The sequence below is a fragment of the Panthera tigris genome, chromosome A1 (genome assembly GCF_018350195.1).
Source record: "Panthera tigris isolate Pti1 chromosome A1, P.tigris_Pti1_mat1.1, whole genome shotgun sequence".
Classification (NCBI taxonomy): domain Eukaryota; kingdom Metazoa; phylum Chordata; class Mammalia; order Carnivora; family Felidae; genus Panthera; species Panthera tigris.
In genome coordinates, this window is record NC_056660.1 from 44,476,540 (window position 1) to 44,495,117 (window position 18,578).

The following is an 18,578-nucleotide window of genomic DNA, read 5'->3' on the forward strand; positions in this document are numbered from 1 at the left end:
ACTTTCCAGTATAGATACCTTTTATTCCTTTTTGTCTCTTTATTGAATTGACTAGCATCTCCAATACAATGTTTAATAAGTGATAAGAGAATAAATTTTCATTTTGCTCCAGATCTTAGAGGAAACACATTTTGTCTTTCAACACTAGGATGTTAGCTGCAGGTTTTTCAAGATTGTCATCAGATCGATATTCTTTGTTTTGAGATATATTTTGTTTAGTATGAATATATCCATTTCAGCTTTCTTTTGATTAATCTTAGCATACTATATCTTTTTTATCCTTTTCCTTTCAACAAAAATATGTGTTTATTTTTAAGTGTATTTCTTATAAGCAAAATATACTTAGATCTGGCTTTTTAAACAACCCAATAAACTCTGCATTTTAATCATAGATGCATAGAGTAGCTGTTTTTAATGTAATTGTTGATATAGTTAGGTTTCAGACTAAAATTGTGCTGTGCATTTTCTAATTGCCCTATCTTTGTTCCCATTTCCTACTTTTTAGATTAATTAAATAATTTTTATGAGAGTATCATATCTTCTTTTTTGGATTACTAGCTATTTATCACTGGTCCATTACCTTGGTGGTTGCTTTATGATTTATAATATACTTCTGAGACTACCTTCAAATGATATACCATTTCACATTTAGTATAACTGTATAATACTGTATTTTCATTTCTCCTCTCCCAGTATTTGTTTTAAGTTTATTAATTTATTTTGAGACAGAGAGAGCACGAGCAAGGGAGGGGCAGAGAAAGAGGGAGAGAGGGAGAATCCCAAGCATGGGGCTCGAAGTCAGGAAACCATGAGATCACCACCTGAGCCAAAATCCAGAGTCAGCTGCTTAACTGACTGAGCCACCCAGCTGTCCTGATTCCCCTACCAGTCTTAATGCTATTGTTGTCATACATTTATCTTATACATATGGAAAAAATACAACACACCTCTCATATTATAATATTTTTGTTTGTTTAACCATCATATATCTTTTAAATGTTCCAGATTTATATAATAAAAACTAATCTTACTTTTACCCATGTAGTTATCATTTCTGGTGATTTCCATTCCTTGTTCCAGCTGGTACCATGTTTTTCTGCAATCTGTGCTCTACCATTAATGTCACCCTATATGTATGTGTGTGTGTGCGTGTGTGTGTGCATGTGTGTGTATATATATATATATATATATATATATATATATATATATATACACATAAAATCTCAGGCATTATAGAAGTCTGATGTTAATCTTTTCCTATCTACCATGACCCTACTTAACTACTTGAATATATAAAATATGATTTAACTGCATTAATTACCTTGTCGGCCATAGTTTTTAGTCAGTTTTAATTGATTATTTTGCTCCTCATTATGGTTCATATTTTTCTACTCCTTTGTTGCCTAGTTATCTTTAATTGGATGTCATACATTACAAAATTCACCTTGTTTGGCATTAAATACTTCTAAATATATGAATTATTCTTCAATTTTTTTCCAAGGCACATTTAATGTTACGTGGAAACCGTCTGATACTTCGGATTTGTTAAGCAGAACCATGGCAGCATTTATTTTAGGGCTAGTCATTTCCTGTTACTAATGTAACATTCCTCCAAATACTTTCTCTAATTTCATGAATCATTCCATTCCTGTTGCTAGGGACAGGTGTTAGTCCCTCTAATTCTAATATAGTTCTTTCCCAAGACTTGGGCTGTTTCCTAAACACATGTATCTGTCATTATTCTACTGAATACTGATCTGCCAAATACTCAAGAGGCCCCACCACAGATTTCTGAGACTTCTCTCCATGAAGGTCTTTTCTGTGACATTCTGTCTTGTGAGATCTCACTGACTTGGGCTCCTTGGACACTCAGCTCCCTCTCTTCAATCCAGGGTGGTTATCATATTTCTCTTGGTTTCCCCTGCATCAGTGCCTGGAATCTCTCTCAAGGAGTTAAGCTGGGACAATCACAGGGTCATTTCATTTGATTTTCACATCTCAGGAATCACTCTCTTTCAGTACCTGATGTCCAGTGTCTTGAAAAATGTTGTTTCATATATCCCCTCCCTCCCTTCCTTCTTTCCTTCCTTCCTACCTCCTTTCCTCCCACTCTTTTTCCCTTTCTTTCTTCATTCCTTTTTGCCTTTATTTGTCTTCCTTCTGTCTTTCTTTTTCTTCTCTCCCTCTTTTGTTCTTTGTTGCTTCTCTAGGTGAGAAGGTGAGTCCAGTCCCTGTTACTCTGTCTTAGCCAGGCAGGAGGTCCAGTTATTTCATGGTGACTAATAAAATGATTAGAATATTATTTGGCCCAGGATTTTTTCATCTTAGTTTCTTTTTAAGAATTTTGAATTTATATATATATATATATATATATATATATATATATATATATATATATATAAAATATGGGCATATTGCTTTTGTTAATGACAATTGACTGATCTAACCAAAGTCACGGTAAACCAGAATCATAAAATAATTATAATACAAAATTTCCTTTTGAGAAAAGAAAATTGCACCAAAAAATGTTTAAACATTACCAGGATCACCACGTGCCAAATATCTAGGTACTAATTTGTGTGAACTTCTCTACTGAAATTACATACCAGTATATCAAGGGTAACTGTAAAAGTAGGCATCACATTTAAATTTTATTACAAATAAGAAAAAAACAACTCCAAGTTTATTTCCTAAATGTTAGAGTTCGAGGTTGAATCTCTGAGTTAGAAAGTCAGAGTGTTTTTGTATACATAAATTCAAAAATACAGATTTTAAAAATAGCCATATTTCCTATTTTTCCATTTTTCTTTGAAGCTCTGGTATTTTTGAATATTGGCCTAAAGAGACACCTTGGATATTTTAGTAGAATTTGAATCTACTAAAGAAATAAAACAAAGTTGTGTGTTTTACTGTTGATACAAAGAGATTTTTGGCATTCACCTCTTGAAAAACTGTAAAATTGTTGAATTCTTCCTTTCCCTTATAGTATAAACCCTCCCAGTTTTCTGGTCTCATAATTTAAGTTGTTCCACTGTATTTTAGTCAAGATGGAAATGCTGAGTTACATGAGCAAATGTCAATCAACATCACTAAGGAAAAATGTGGCCTGGACACAGTGTCACAATTATGATAGAAACTCAAAATGAAAGATTACCTATAGTAATCGGTTATCTGAATTAGATTAAATCCACCAAAAGAACGGGAAAGGCCAAATTCAGAATTAACATCAACTGAATGCACTCTTTATTATTCCTGGAGATTCTCAGATCATTTTCAAAAAGTACCATTCCTGTGACATGATCATCAGTCAAACTGATCTACCTCATAGACTTTCCACTCAAAACAGATATTTCTTGGGATCCTAAATTATAGCACACATTCTCTATGGTCAGGAAAACCTATGTTAAGCTTTCATACACACTTATATCAATCTGTTCTCAAATTCTGGCCAGAAAAGTCAGCAAAGTAGTCATCCTAAAACTTATATGGTACAACAGGTTTCTTTGTTGTTGTTGTTTTGGGTTTTTTTGTTTGTTTGCTTGCTTTTTGCTTATACTTGACTTAAAAATCTTCAAATATTTAAATCAGCTCAGATTATCAGTATCTATATCAGATTTTTTCCTCAAAGTTTGGAATAACATTATTTTAAATGTAGAAAGGTAAATTATTATTTGGCCAACCTAGTATGTAAATTCCAGAGCATTTGTTTTACAACTACTACAAAAATATCTGTGGTTATTTTAGATGGTAAAATAAAATCAGTAGAATCTTGTTACTTAGAGACTCTGTTTAAAATGCTGCATATTTTCATGTTCAGAAACTTGAAACTCTAAAATATGCTGTAGATCTTAGTTTTCTGTAATTCCGTAAGAGTTCTTGGTCAAAAACAATGGAATGTGACTTAGAAACACATCATCTAAGTAATCATCAGAAGCATATTATCCCCCAGATACACAAATTATTTTTTGAGGCTTAGAAAAAAGAAGCCAACTAAAACAAATATCTGATCAATATTATATTCTGTATTCGCCAAATGCTAATTTGATTGGATAGGGATTACTTTCAGATTATTTAAAATCACCATACCTTAAAGAGGTTAATAATATAGTTTACAAGGTATTCATTAGAAATTCATCAATGAAAAACAGAAAACGGTACTCAATTAGCATGGGGTTTTGTTTGTTTGTTACATTTGTTGTATTTGTTTCATTCTGCACTTATAGTCACATCTTTCACTCAGATGGTTCTGGAGTTTTGGGTACCTGCAAGTTCAATCAAGTGGTCTTATTTCTTTCTCCTTTATGATCTTCTTATTTTCCCTGAAGCAAGTGTGCTCAGAAGGGAGGGCACCTGGAAATTATGGGCTTCTTTATAAAATGACAAATAATATTGATAAACCCATCCTAAAATAAATAAAAGAAGCTCTCCCCAAACAAGGTATTATCTGCTGCTAGTTCTGCTCTAAATAACAGTAGACTGTGTAACACTCCAGCCTGGGATAAAGTAGCCAAGAAGACATAAATTTGAGTAAAATCACTCCATACTCTTTTTCACTACGAAACAGGGTTACAGGAAAAATATGAACATGACTTCATTTTAGTGTTCCATGGAAGCATAGTTTAAGAACTCCTTTCCTGAATAAATAGCCTGTAACCATTTTTAAAGGTGCTTTTTCCTTTTGACTGAGGCAAGACTGATTTCTTAACATTCTCAACAAATACCTGGTTCAGGCCTCACCAACCTTCATGATAATTTAATGGTGTATGCTTTCTTCTGGTGACAATTTTCCGTATCAATTGTTCCGACCCTCAAAAGCAGATTTCTATCATAAAGCTCTCTTTTGGATTCAAAAATTAAATTAGTTTTCCCTAAGTCATTTCCTCATGGTGTTGTTTAATTATAAAGTAAAATGCACAGAATGAACCATACTTCAGAAAAAAACTGAGTGTTTTCTAACCCAGACTAAGAAGTTCTCTTTGAGCCTTATGAGGCATTGTCTGTCACTATTATTATTTTTATTTATATTATTTATTTTAATTTTTTCAATGTGTATTTATTTTTGAAGAGAGAGAGCACACGTGGAGGAGGGGTACAGAGAGAGAGAGAGAGGGAGAGAGAGAGAGAGACAGATTCTGAAGCAGGCTTCAGGCTCTCAGCGCTCAGCACAGAGCCCAACACGGGGCTCGAACCTACAAACCGTGAGATCATGACCTGAGCCAAAGTCAGAGGCTTAACCGACTGAGCCAGGCATCCCACCCATTACTATTATTTTAAAAAGTCTATTTAAACATTCAAACAGAGAATCATTGCAACCAAGGGAATAGGAAAACTGCTTCAGCATAACTTTAGCTGTAGCCCCTTTCTTATGTTCTGTTGTGTTTGTTTGTTTAAGCAGAAGGAAAGGAGAATTAGCAAAGTGGCCTGGAATATGGTGTCTGGATCAGAGAGTAAGAAGAGAAAGTGCAGCTGTACTATGTACAAGTCTATGCTTCTGGGCACATTAATTAGCTGTCTGTACCTCAGTCTTCTCATCTATCTAATCATTATACCTAAGGGATACATAATTGTTCCAGAATCAAAGGACTGTTCTGAATATTAAATTGCACAGTATAAACATTCAACATGCTATCTAGCAAATAGGAAGTTCTTAATCAATGTCACTCACTATGATTATGACAAATATTTATTCACTTAACAGTGTTTATTGAGTAACTACATGCTCTATGATAGGGACAAAATGATGAGCAGAATGGAAATAGTCTGTCCACTGGGCAATGTTTTTAAAATTTTTTTAATGTTTATTCATTTTAGAGAGGGAGGGGGGGCAGAGGGAGTGAGGGTGATACAGAATCCAAAGCAGGCTCCAGAGTTCAAGCTGTCAACACAGAACCCTATGCAGGGCTTGAACTCGCCAACCATGAGACCATGACCTGAGCTGAAGTCTGATGCTTAATAGCTTAATCAACTGAGCCATCCAGGTGCCCCAGGGCAACTTTTGTTAGAGACAAACAATAAAAACAACATAGATATTAATATACAGTTACAGGTGACAATGAGAAATTGAAAAAAAAAGTAGAGAGTATTTAGTTACTCCAAGAACATGGAATGAGCAGATGCAATAAATTTTTAAAAATTTAAATTAATTCGCCTAGGGGATCAACGGATGCTTCTTTGAGAAATGTACAAAGCTCTTAATCAAGACATCTCAATGATAAATAGGAATGAAATCAGAAAAGGGTGGGTTGAGGGAAGGAGAGCCAATATGCAAGGAGACAAAACAAGTTTGTGAGGCCCAAAGATAGAGAAAAATGTTAAGGGAGGACACTGAGTCTGGAAGACAGAGGGTAAGAGGGAGGTTGGTGAGGGAAAGGCCTTGATAATAGACAAGAGACAGATCATCCAAAGACCATCTGTGCAGAGTATGGATTGTGGTCAGAGGGTGGTGGAAATATTTAAAAAAAAAAAAGGAAAAAGAAATAAAAGGAGAATCTGGGTGTGGCAAAATAGTTCATATTTTCATTTAAAATTTTTCATTCACTCCACTATCAGAGAATGGATTATATGTGGCAAAATTAATGAGTGAGGATGATGCGAATGGCAGTGGCAGAAGCTGAGTTGAAAGGGGACAGTATATTAGAATTAGGTGCAAACAATGGAGATGGAGGGATGTGGCACAGATAGAAGAAGGGAATTTTTGAAGAAAAAGTGACAGTGCTTGGTGGAATAGTGAAAACAATGGAGAAGAGCATGTTGGCAAATACGACCCTGAATTTTTGGCTTGTACAACCTAATGCATGGAAAGCTGTTCTCTGAGATAAAGAAGGAAACTGAGCAAGAGAGAGGGGGACATTTATGAGTTCAGTTTTGTACAATGTTGTATTTATATTGTGTCTGTGATATCCACAAGAGAGGTCAAGCAGAGAGGTGGGTGTGTGAAACCAGAGGTCAGGGGCAGGTCCAAATTTTGAGATACAAATTTTGAGATACAGGTTGTGGACAGCATTTGAAACCATGGAATCAGATGACTGCATTCCGTGAGAACTGAGAAAACTAAAAAAGGAGGCAGTTGACCATGACATCTCCTTTCCCACTCACATTACTACAAATCGCGAAAATATAAATATTTCTCTTTGGTTCTTAGATTACTACCTACAGAATTTTGGATAAAAATATCCACACCAAGAATGTATGATAATCTGAATAGCTAGATTACATACTTTCCAACAACTAAGTTCACAATGAAGTAGAGAAAATAAATGACTAATCACATAGATGAGGAACCTATTACCATAGTCAGAATTCTTAATGGTGTAATGGTTAAGGTATTAGAAAACTGAGATTTCTTTATGTATGCCTAGTAGGGTGGGACCAGATAAGGTCTGGGTTCAGGTAATAAATTAGTTTACCAGTGGTTTCCTGTTGCCTTTATGTTTAAACTCCATTATAGTTTCCCAGAATTCTGAGATTACAGGAAGTTTTCCCCTGAACATCCCCAGCAACTGTTTGAACAAGTGAAACCAACTGAGTGACTTTTACTTGAGTAAACCAATCTTCCTAACTAGCATGAAACCAAATGAATAAACAGAAGATCAGAAAATGAAGAGAAAAGAAAGGGGTCAGCTCTTGTTTCATACATGAAGATTAATTTAGCATGGAAGTCACAACTGATAAAACAAGATGCTAAATATCAAATGGGACTTCACAGTATGGTTAGATAATAATAACTCAAGTAATCAAAATTATCATGCGGGGTTTAGGTGGTTTATGTACTCACTGATCAATATAAACACTATGTAGATTCCCTGCATGTGCTAAGATAGAAACAAAAGAAAATGCACATTACTGATTATTTTACATATTATTTTGCATTCAGTACTTTGGAAATGCTGTCTTTTCTGAGAAGTGAACCCTATTCTTACCACATATTAAAATTCACATATATAATTATATATGCAATATCTATATATGGCTAACTCAAGTCTAGTAGCATGGTTTTAATCAATTATGAGCACAGAACCAATGCTCTATGAAGGTTTGGGAGCTCATGCAATCCACACTATCAGTAATAACTCCATTTTCCAGTGAGAAGCTCAAATTTTTCTAAACTATTTATGTCTTAACACAATTTTAAAAATAAAATCAGATCTGATTTTTAATATTTTAAACATGTAAGAACTCATAGGAAACCATCATTCCAATAGCAAAGATGGTTTTGGTGGGACTTGCTTATATTCAGAATTCTTTTCATATACAACTCTTTGTGAGTAAAAATGATATACATTCAAAAGTGAGGGACCAGAAGTTACATCTGATGGGTGTTTTGTGCCTAAGTGTTCTATTGGTTATGACTTTTATTTTTTTATCTATTATAATTTCTTAAGTCAATATTCTATTAGTATTTTCAAATTCTTCAACTTACACAAAAATCTTCAGAAATTACTCATGACAAATATGTCTCATTTACTTAAAAGTGTATTTGTTGTAAAACAAATTTAAAAAAATTATTAAACATTAGTGTTTTCAAGAAGGTCACATATTTTAAGCTGGTTTTAAGACTTTACAGAATTGAAAAAAATAATCTATTTTTTATAAAGTCTCTTAGTCATAAAATATCAGTTTCAATAAAGTAGTAATTAGTAAATATTTAACATAATGTTTTCTTTTAAATATATAAAATGAATTGCTAAATGCTTATGATTTCTGAAAACTAAAAAGAATGGTTTTAAATATTCTACACTAAAGGAGGTAAAGCTCAACATATTTGATAGAAAAAAAGGCTTAAACTATAATAACTAGTAAATACATAAATCAAATTACTTTATGGTATTGGTGGTACCCAGAGTTATAACCATTTTGGTAAAATATCTTACTTAATTGAATAATAGATAGACTAATATTTAGGTCTGCTATATATGGAAAGAAAAACTTTGTCATACTTGAAAATTACAAATTAAACTTCCTCCTTTTTAATACATACATGACATTAAACGTCTTAACATATTAGAGTATGTCCAAGGTTCTTCCATATAATCCACATAATTGAAAATTATAAGGATATTTTTTCATATCTTTAATTTCACATTTGTCAACATCATGAAAAGCACCTACAGTATTATTTTGTGCATTCCTTTTGTGACTTAATCGACTTTATAAGAAGGTGATTCAATCAACCAGAAGTTTAAAAAGTTGTTTCTGTTTTGTTATTGAGAGGTAATTAAATCTAATAAACATATCCATTATAATTTTCCTATGTTTCCTATGTTTCTTCAATAATGTATCCTGATACCATATGAATTTAAATGCAAATCTTTTCATATCCTCACTAGATGCCAAAACTAGTAGTGAATAATGAGTCAATTCTCTAAAAATGTAAAACTCAGAAGTTTTATGTGTCTGAAGGTTTTCTATAAGTCTTGAAGGTAGAATTCTTCTAAAAGAATCTGATATTGGAAATAGACAAAACATAAATGTTGACCTACCACCTAAAGATCCCATCCTAAACCACCAAATAAGAACAGCTGAATGCAAACAGGCTCAGCAACAGTTTAATTCTAAGACTCTGAATAAGGCAAAAGTGAACACACAGGAAGATAAAAAGGGAAGTTAGAATAGAGAATAACAACACTGCATTTCATGGAAGAATAAAAAAGGGAAAGAGAAAATGCTGCTGTCCAGTGGCCTCCTTTCACGCACCTCATTAGTTCTGGTATATAGATTCAAGACACAGGGATCCTAGATAACACACTAAGTCAATTTCTAGGCCAGTACATGAGATCCTTGTGACTGGTGTTTAAAACAAGTTTCATCTCACATCAGGTAACGGCAATACTGATGTGACAGAAGATGACAGAAGAACACCATCATCTCAGAAATATGAGACCCACTCCACTGAAAGATTTACGAAAATGCATATATATTCAATTTGTGATTACAACTCTGAAAACTTGCAAAAAGCAAAACCATATGAATGCGCCTGTAGAAATTAATGAGCAAACTTTCAGTGAGATGATATAAACTTGGGTAATAAAAGCCGAGCTGGCATCTCTCAATCAAATTTTTCAACCTGAAACGTTTTAGTCTTAGTAACTACCAAAGCCCACAGGGAGAGGGGGAAATCAGTGGAAACTGGGAGATGCTTGGATGCCCCATGGGGTCTTACTGTACCTGTGTCCACATCCTTCACCTGTTGCCTGGCTTGAGTTGGCCGGCTCCACTTTGAGCTCTTGCAGGACCAGCCCTTTATCGTGTGGTCCAGGAAAGTCCATGCCTGGCACCTCCTCCTCCTCTAGAGACTCCACGTAGAAGAGAGTCCTGGCTGGCTGTTGGGTGCCCTGCCCCAGCGCCCCTTGCTGCAACCTTGTGGCCACTGGCAGCAGGGTGCCATTCAGTGGATTAAAGGAAGAGGAGGAAGACGAAGGGGAGGAAGACGAAGGAGAGGAGGAAGAAGAGGAAGGCTTCTTCCAGAAAGTGCTCACGCTGCCCTTCTCTTGGCTTTTGAGCAGGCGGCTCTGACTGGGGCCCCAGTGCTCGAAGCTGCCGCTGCCGTCCTGTTGCAGGCAGCCGCCCCCCGCCGGGCCGCCTGGGGCTGGCGACGGGTGGCTGAAGAGTTTCCAGCGGAGTCGCAGGATGTGCTTCACATCGAAGTCTTTTCTCCCAGAGCCTGACATGCTTGACGCAAGAAGGCAAAGAGACCTCAGCGGGCGCGGGAGTAGACAGACCAGCTGGTGGGGGAGGCCAGCAGAGCTCGGGGTTGGAGGAGGCGGCGGACTGCGCCCTCTGCACTCCGGGAGCACTCGCGGCCAGGCGGGCTGCGCGCCCTGCTAGGCAACCACCCGAGCGCGGACGGCAGAGCCGCGCCACTCAGCTGCGGTCAGGTCCGCAAGGACCCGCGCGTGGGGAGCCCACCGGCTGCGAGCAGAGGCAGGAGCGGACGCAGAGGGCTGAGAATCCTTGATCCGCGCGCGGGGGCCCCGTGGTTACGGCAGGGAGGGACGACCCTGGTGATGGAGGTGCGCGAAGAAGGGAGGTCTGCACGCTCGGAAGCCCGGGAGGCGGCGGCAGCTGGATACACCTCCCTGGGATGCACCCGTGGCAAAACCTCAGTCGGGAAGGTGTCGGCTCTCCTGTCCTTGCAGCTCAGAGTTCAGTGCCTGGAGAGCGCAGAGAGAGAGAGAGAGGGAGAGAGAGCGAGATAGAGCGAGCGAGAGAGAGAGAGCGCCCCAAGTCGCGAAGAAGCGCACCCCCTAGTCTTCTCGGTGCACCTGCGCCCCTGTGCCTGGCCTCTCCGAGGATGCTCTGAGAGCTTGCTGGGTGTCTTTGAGAAAGTCAAATGCCTTCTGCAAGGCGAGAAGGGGTGGTTTTATATAGTCAGTTTGTAAAAGAGAAGAATAAATATTCCAGAAAATATAGGAAGGCAAAAGGAAAAGCCCGCCCGTGAAGATGTCAAGGTCCTCACAGTACAATTTTCTCTCTGCCTCATCGCCTCCTCCTCCCCTGTAAGTGACGCAGATGTGCACTGGGGCCTATACGGAGAGATGGAGGGAGGGAGGGAAGGCTTCAATCTTCTTTATGCAAGTGAGTCTGCCGCTCTTATTGTCCCCTTGCTAGGTCCTGTCACCTTTTTTCATCCCCCTTCCTCACTACATTACTGTGTGGCAATAAAAGTAAAACAAACAGGCATTATGCTTTAGTATCAGTAAACACCAAACGTGAATCATGGCAACGTAAACTTAATAGGCTGCCATAGGTTTGCAGGTTGCAGGTTAAGGGCTTGAATTATTTAATAAACCACATCCTTTAACCTTTAGCCTTGGTTTGTCTGTAGTGAGACACAAGAAACAGTGATGCTGGCATCAAAGAGTGATAATGCCACCATTCTGACACATTGTGATTCTGCCATTAACACACTCAGGCAGCGCTTCATCTTGGGGTCCAGAAGCGTGCTGGAGAAATTTTAAGATGGGCATCTGAGTGCAGGGGACGACTTTTGCAAAATCAGTGTGTTCGGTGTGTAGCTTTGGAATGAAAGCTGTTGTTCGTGTAAACCAAGCAGTGGAATAAAATGATAAAAGAGAATTTCCAGGCATAACCTTCTGGTGCATAAATCATGATACAGAATGCATAGAAGAGTTTAGGCAATGAACAAATACATCCAAAGGCTACTATCCTGCAAAAATCTCCTGTTTGAAGAAGGGAAGACAGATGTGTTTTCCCTTATACCTATACTTAGAATGATGAGGATTATGATGCCTTTCTAGCTATGACTACTTGGAAATTTTTCATCTTTTTCCTTTAATAGCCATTAAAATAGAACCCAGTCACCTTTGCTGAAGGCAAAGGAGGTGAGAAGCAGCAGGTTCCTTAAGTGCGTGGTGAATGTGGCTGTTGTTCATTTGTGAAACTCACAGCTTCAGCGACCCCCATCAGGGCACAGGAATCACATATAAAAGTGCAGTTATATTACTGTTCCGTTCCCTCTTCTTGAGCAGTAAAGTTAAATAGAAACCAAAGCTAAGTATGAAGTCATTCCTAGACAAAGTTGGCCATTTTAACAAAACAATAAATTAAGCACACAATTTTCCCCCCACTTTCAGGGGAAGAAAAATCACTGTTGTGCATTTTAAATATTGATTTATGCCACAACAGCTGGACTGCAATCCCCAGTGCCTTAATTTTTTCTTTCAGTATTCATTGTTTAAAAGAAAAAAGAGAGAGAGAGAGAGAGAGAGAGAGAGAGAATAAAAAAAAAAGTCCTTTAAAGCAACAATGGTGACAGATCATTTTTATCCAAGAACTGAATCAAGCAAGCATTTCCCTTAGGGAAGAAAGCAGTGTATGAAATTACACATCACAAACAGGACAGAGAAACTTTCCATCAGAGGTAATGTAGAAATTTCAGATGCAGCTAATTAAATGATTTATATAGAAATCCGTGCTTCATATATTTTCTAACTTGAAATAATTTAACTTAATTAAAATAACAAAAATACAAGGCTGTCATATGCATATATTCTTCATTGATTAATATCTGTAAACTTTCAAAAACTGTAATATAAAATTCATTTTTGTTGTCATTCTGAAATTCCATTTTGTATTCCTCTTTTACTCTACAATACTGGTATTACTATTATATAGCTTAAAAGTCTATTTGAAAGAGTAATTTATATGATCCAAAAGAAATATAATATTGAGTTTTATTATAAAGGAACATGAATTAAAAAGATTAAGGCATATTTAACAAATGATGACCAATGTAGTTACTGTGGTAGTGATATTTTGTATGCTTTCTCAGTATTTGGTGGTCTTATAGTGATATCTTATGAGCTGAAAACACTGTTGCAAGCTACTATTTAAAATAGCTACTTTTCTATATTTATCAAGCTGCATACAATAATCAGTCTTGCTGAGGAACATGTTTAAACATAATTCATTTAAATTATCAAGTAAAATACATAGGATTTAGAAAATAAAACATGCCTGAAATTATGTTAAAGTGAAATTATTGAAGAAAATGATTGATTATATTCTTAAACTTTAGTATTTATTTATTAATTATTAATTATTGTTACTAGACTATTAGGAAACAAGGAGGAAAAGACGGAGGATAAAATGAAGTATTAAAGGAAGGAGAGGAACGGAAAAGAAATGAAAGAGGAAGAAAGAAAGAAAGGAAGAAAGGAAGGAAGAGAAAGAAAGAAAGAAAGAAAGAAAGAAAGAAGATACAAAGAAACAAAGAAACAAAGAAAGAAAAAAAAGAAAGAAAAAGAAAGAAAGGAAGAAAAAAAGAAAGACAATGAAAGAAAGAAAAAAGTAAAGAATGAAGGAAGGAAGAAAAAAATGAAGGAAACAAAAGAATTTACTAAGATATCATGATTTAGCTTAACATATTAGAAAAAATCCTGGAAAAACATGCCTTTTGAAATATTGCACTCATTAATTTATTTACCGACTGTTCAAAATTTGTAAAAAAAATTAATTGAGTGTTTACTACATACTGGGTCCAGTGCCAAGTAGTAGTATATATGGCAGAATTAGGTTCCTTGCCGCTGGCTGAAGATCTAACAAAAACGATTGTTTAGCCAATCCTAATTAATAATTCACTAGAAAGTCAGGTAAATTAAGATTTAAGATCTCCAAGTTCATAAATGGCATTGACATAACAAGGATCGTTTTTTAAAACAATCTTAACAATCACATTACATTTAGTTTTAAAGACAAAATCAACTCAATTACTCTAAACTTATTTAATTAAATTGAATTGTTTTCAGTCAATCAGGATCTTTCAGATGAGTGTTCATATTGCCATAATTTCCTGACACAACTTTAGCAAAAATGATTCATCAGGATACTACAAATCTGGAGGATGCTCAAGCATTTACAACTACATACATGTACGAAACTCTTTACATTATTATTTCATCCAAACTGGATATTAACTATGCCATACTGAAAGTTCCTACAACTCAAATATTTAAGCAATACACAAATTTGGATTTGGACCCAAGCATTTTCTTGGCTGAGGACTTTTTCCTTTTAGTAACTGTTTTCTAAAATACAGTTAGATGTGTGCTTATCCAGGAAAAGTGAATTCTGATACTCTTGAATCTTTTTGACAGCCTTCTGCAATGTCAAACAAGTTGCCTCTATGTAATAACACTCAACAAAAGCATTTTAATGGCCAATTATGATCCTGTTTGAAAGTTCATGTCTTATGATGGGGACTGTATTTTTGTTTTTGTTTATCTATGCTTTATTTTAATGACACATATCTATGCACATTACCAGAAAATTATTTAAAACAGGTGGATATCATTTAAATTGAGTGCCCAGCATTGTGGATGTGTAAATGAAAATGAAGATTGTTTTGTAATGACATTTTCTTTCCAAAAATGAATGGAACATATAGCACTAACATATAGCACTAATATTAAGTGATCTTATGGATAATATCAAAGCCTCTTACTTTTGCTTAAAACACATAATCATAGCCTGTTCAACATCTATTAATCTTCATTACAGTATAGGTATAGTTTAGTTAAGTAGCAATTGAGTGACTGCTTAATAAACATCATTTGTAGACGTATTGATCCGGAGGGGCCAATTTAGTCCACTCTATCTCTTTGGTTTATTTGACCTTTTGATTTGAATCAGGCGATAAATGTATACACTTGAGAAATTCTCATAAGTAAACTACTGAGTTAACTGCATGAATTCAGGAATTCAAATGGCACTAATATAATGCATTCATATTTATGATGACCCAGGCTTTATTTAAGTATGCTTTTATTTGCCAAAATCATGTGCAGAATGTCCAAGGTGGCTTGGGAAAATTCATTATTTTGACTTTTGTACTAGGTCCTATTTGGTTATTTAATATTGCTCAGGACAACATGATATGATTAAAGGAACCCTTACCTATTTTATGAAAATAGTTCCACAAATATGTAAGTATAGATTTGTATATATATGTACATATATATATATTTAATGTAGATATAGATACATTTAATATATAATTATTTTTCAAGAATATTTTCTACTATAGAAAATATTTGGGGAATCACATGACTGATTTTGTACATATAGCAATGTTTTCAAAAAATTTTTTTAACGTTTATTTATTTTTGAGACAGAGAGAGACAGAGCATGAACGGGGGAGGGTCAGAGAGAGGGAGACACAGAATCTGAAACAGGCTCCAGACTCTGAGCTGTCAGCACAGAGCCCGACGCAGGGCTCAAACTCACGGACCGTGAGATCATGACCTGAGCTGAAGTTGGCCGCTTAACCGACTGAGCCACCCAGGCGCCCCTATGTAGCAATCTTTTAAAGAGAAAACTGCTTAACTAACGCTTTATGTTTTCTAAAGTGTTGTAATTTCCATAGTATAATTTCATTATTTTACTTATTATATGTAAATTTTCCAGGATCATTTTGACATATTGTGTGCCCCATGGAATTTTTACCATTAATATCAAAATAAAATAGTAAGATTGTACTATATAAAATGCAGAAGCTTGGAAGTTGTAAGAAAGAGGTTATGATGTCTATATAAATATAGATAACAGAAATTAAAATTACTAGTTTTAACATCACTACATTTTCTTTTCTGCTTAGAAGACCTAAAAATACCCCCTTCTTGTAAGCCAAACTACACTTGGGTGATGTTTTACTGTCTCAGGTCTCATTTGGACACAAGTAATATTTCTACACTTGCATCTTCCATCTCGAGATGCATCTGGCAAACTTTTATATCTGCTTTTGTATGCATTGTTACCAGATCTTTTAAAAATTTATGGTAATAGAAGCATGGCTGAGGAAGCTAGGATCCCATTTGCCCTAATATAATTCTGATTAAGGAGATAACATAAATTACAGATAGTTTACAAATACTCTTTTTTCCAGATGTTCATGTGTACGTAATATGTGACTTTATAACAGCTGATAACATTTTATACACACTATTCTAGAAATGGTACTGTGATTTTTATTTCAAGAAAATTATATATTCAAAGACCTTCAATGGGCTTATTCTAACAAATCAAATTTCTTTAAAAAAAATTTTTTTAACATGTATTTGTTATTGAGAGACAGAGAGAGACAGAACATGAGGAGAGAGAGGCAGAGAGAGAGGGAGACAAGAATCCGAAGCAGGCTCCAGGCTCTGAGCTGTCAGCACAGAGGCGGGCACGGGGCTCCAACTCACAAGCCTCGAGATCGTGACCTGAGCCAAAGTTGGTCACTTAACTGAGCCCCTCAGGCGCCCACAACAAATCAAATTTCTTCTGAACATTGTTACTATAAGTAAATAGGCCTCTATTTTCTAATTTGAATATAAAAACTGTCATTATTTAATATGCTTTCATGACTCTTATTGCCAAATTGCCTTTCATCCCCAGTCCAAAAGAATATTACTTGCCAGTCTTGGGAAAAGCTAACTAAGGGCCCCTTGCCCTAGACTCTGTCTTCTGCAAGTACAGTGACCTCTCTCTTCCTATACTTCTCTAGTTCTCTAGTTGTTAATCAGCAAGTGAAATCAAAATTGTCACTTTTTTTTTTTTTTTGAAACCAGAGGAAATCTGACATGTACTGAATACAGTCTGAAAAATATTAGGATAGATGAATCTGAAGATCATAATACTACATAGAGTTCCTGAGATTGTGGTCTACTTAAGTTTTAGTGTAAAATTCTAGAAGAAAACAAATGGAGATGAGAGTGGGAAAATAACAGATGAATCTGCAGATTATACTAGATTCTTCACATCTATTCATACTAGATAGATGACCCTCAGATTAAATACGGAATATTTTCTCCAACAGTTAGATAGATGATAAAGATATAGATATACAGATATATAGATACAGATATAGATATACAGATATAGATAGATATAGAATTTTTACTATTATTATTATTTTCTTCTTAAATAATGATCTGGGAAACTAAGATGAGGGCTATAATTTTATGACATCCCCTAAATGCCAGCAAGCTATTTCATTTAATCCTTATAAAAATCTTATTAGGTAAAATAAAAGACACAATATAAGAAAAATATTTAAAACCACTTGCCATAGATATTTCCTCTTTATTATCTATCTTAGACACTTTTTCATAGCTATACTTTCTCTCCTATCATGTACTGAATAATTTTTTAAAAAGATACACTCATTATGTGTTGGTGTTCTCAATATCCTTTCATGAATTCTGTCATTCAAAGTTCAGAATACTGCTAACTATCTATGAATTTACTATCCTCTAATAGAAGTGAAAATTTTAGCATTCTCAAAAGTGAGCTTTCTAATATTATGGTAGTGTGTATTAATTTGTGTGTGTCAAGTCTAGACTTGAAAACAAAAATATTTTTTCCTTCTTTGGAGCAATAATCTTTGGAAAAATGGAGATTACCTTACTAGGTACTTCCTAGGCTAGGATGATTCTAGAGGGCAGAAAATAATGTCTTATATAATATGGAATTCATAGTGCCTAACACAGTGGCTATTATGGCATAGGAAATGAATAAACACTTTTTGAATTACTAATAATGGCCAATTGGGGGGTGACACTTTACAGTGAAGAAGAGAGCAAAAAATAAATATTTAAACAAAAGTACTATAAAACTATGTATGTTGTCATATAGTGTAAAAGCAAAGAGAATTACAAAGCAGTGGTTTCTAGAATATTTCAGTACTCTCATTTTTATTACAAAGGACTCTAAAACACTAAAAAAATTAGCATGTATTTTGAAAACGCATTTTCAGAAAGATGCAATGAAATGCACAATATATTTAGAAATATTTTCCATTGCATCTGTTAAAATTTATTTTAAAAGTCTTGGGACACCTGGATGGCTCAGTTGGTTGAGTGTCTGACTTCGACTCAGGTCATGATCTCACAGTTTGTGGGTTCGAGCCCCTCATCAGGCTCTGTGCTGACCGCTTGCTCAGAGCCTGGAGCCTGCTTCAGATTCTCTGTCTCCTTCTCTCTCTGCCCCTCCCCCGCTCATACTTTATCTCACTCTGTTTCTCAAAAGTAAATGAATGTAAAAATTTAAAAAAAAATTAAAAAAAATAAAAGCCTTCA

General features: G+C 35.4%; 1 protein-coding gene across 2 annotated transcripts in view; it reads right to left on the minus strand.

The window, feature by feature from the left end:
* Positions 1-10,667, minus strand: part of KLHL1 (kelch like family member 1) — a 355,150-nt gene extending 344,483 nt beyond the window's left edge. For both annotated transcript variants that reach the window (XM_042957768.1, XM_042957762.1), the window contains exon 1: positions 10,165-10,667. In XM_042957768.1, the coding sequence (XP_042813702.1) occupies positions 10,165-10,667 (503 nt within the window). The remainder of the gene's footprint in view (positions 1-10,164) is intronic.
* Between the last annotated feature and the right edge of the window lie 7,911 nt (positions 10,668-18,578).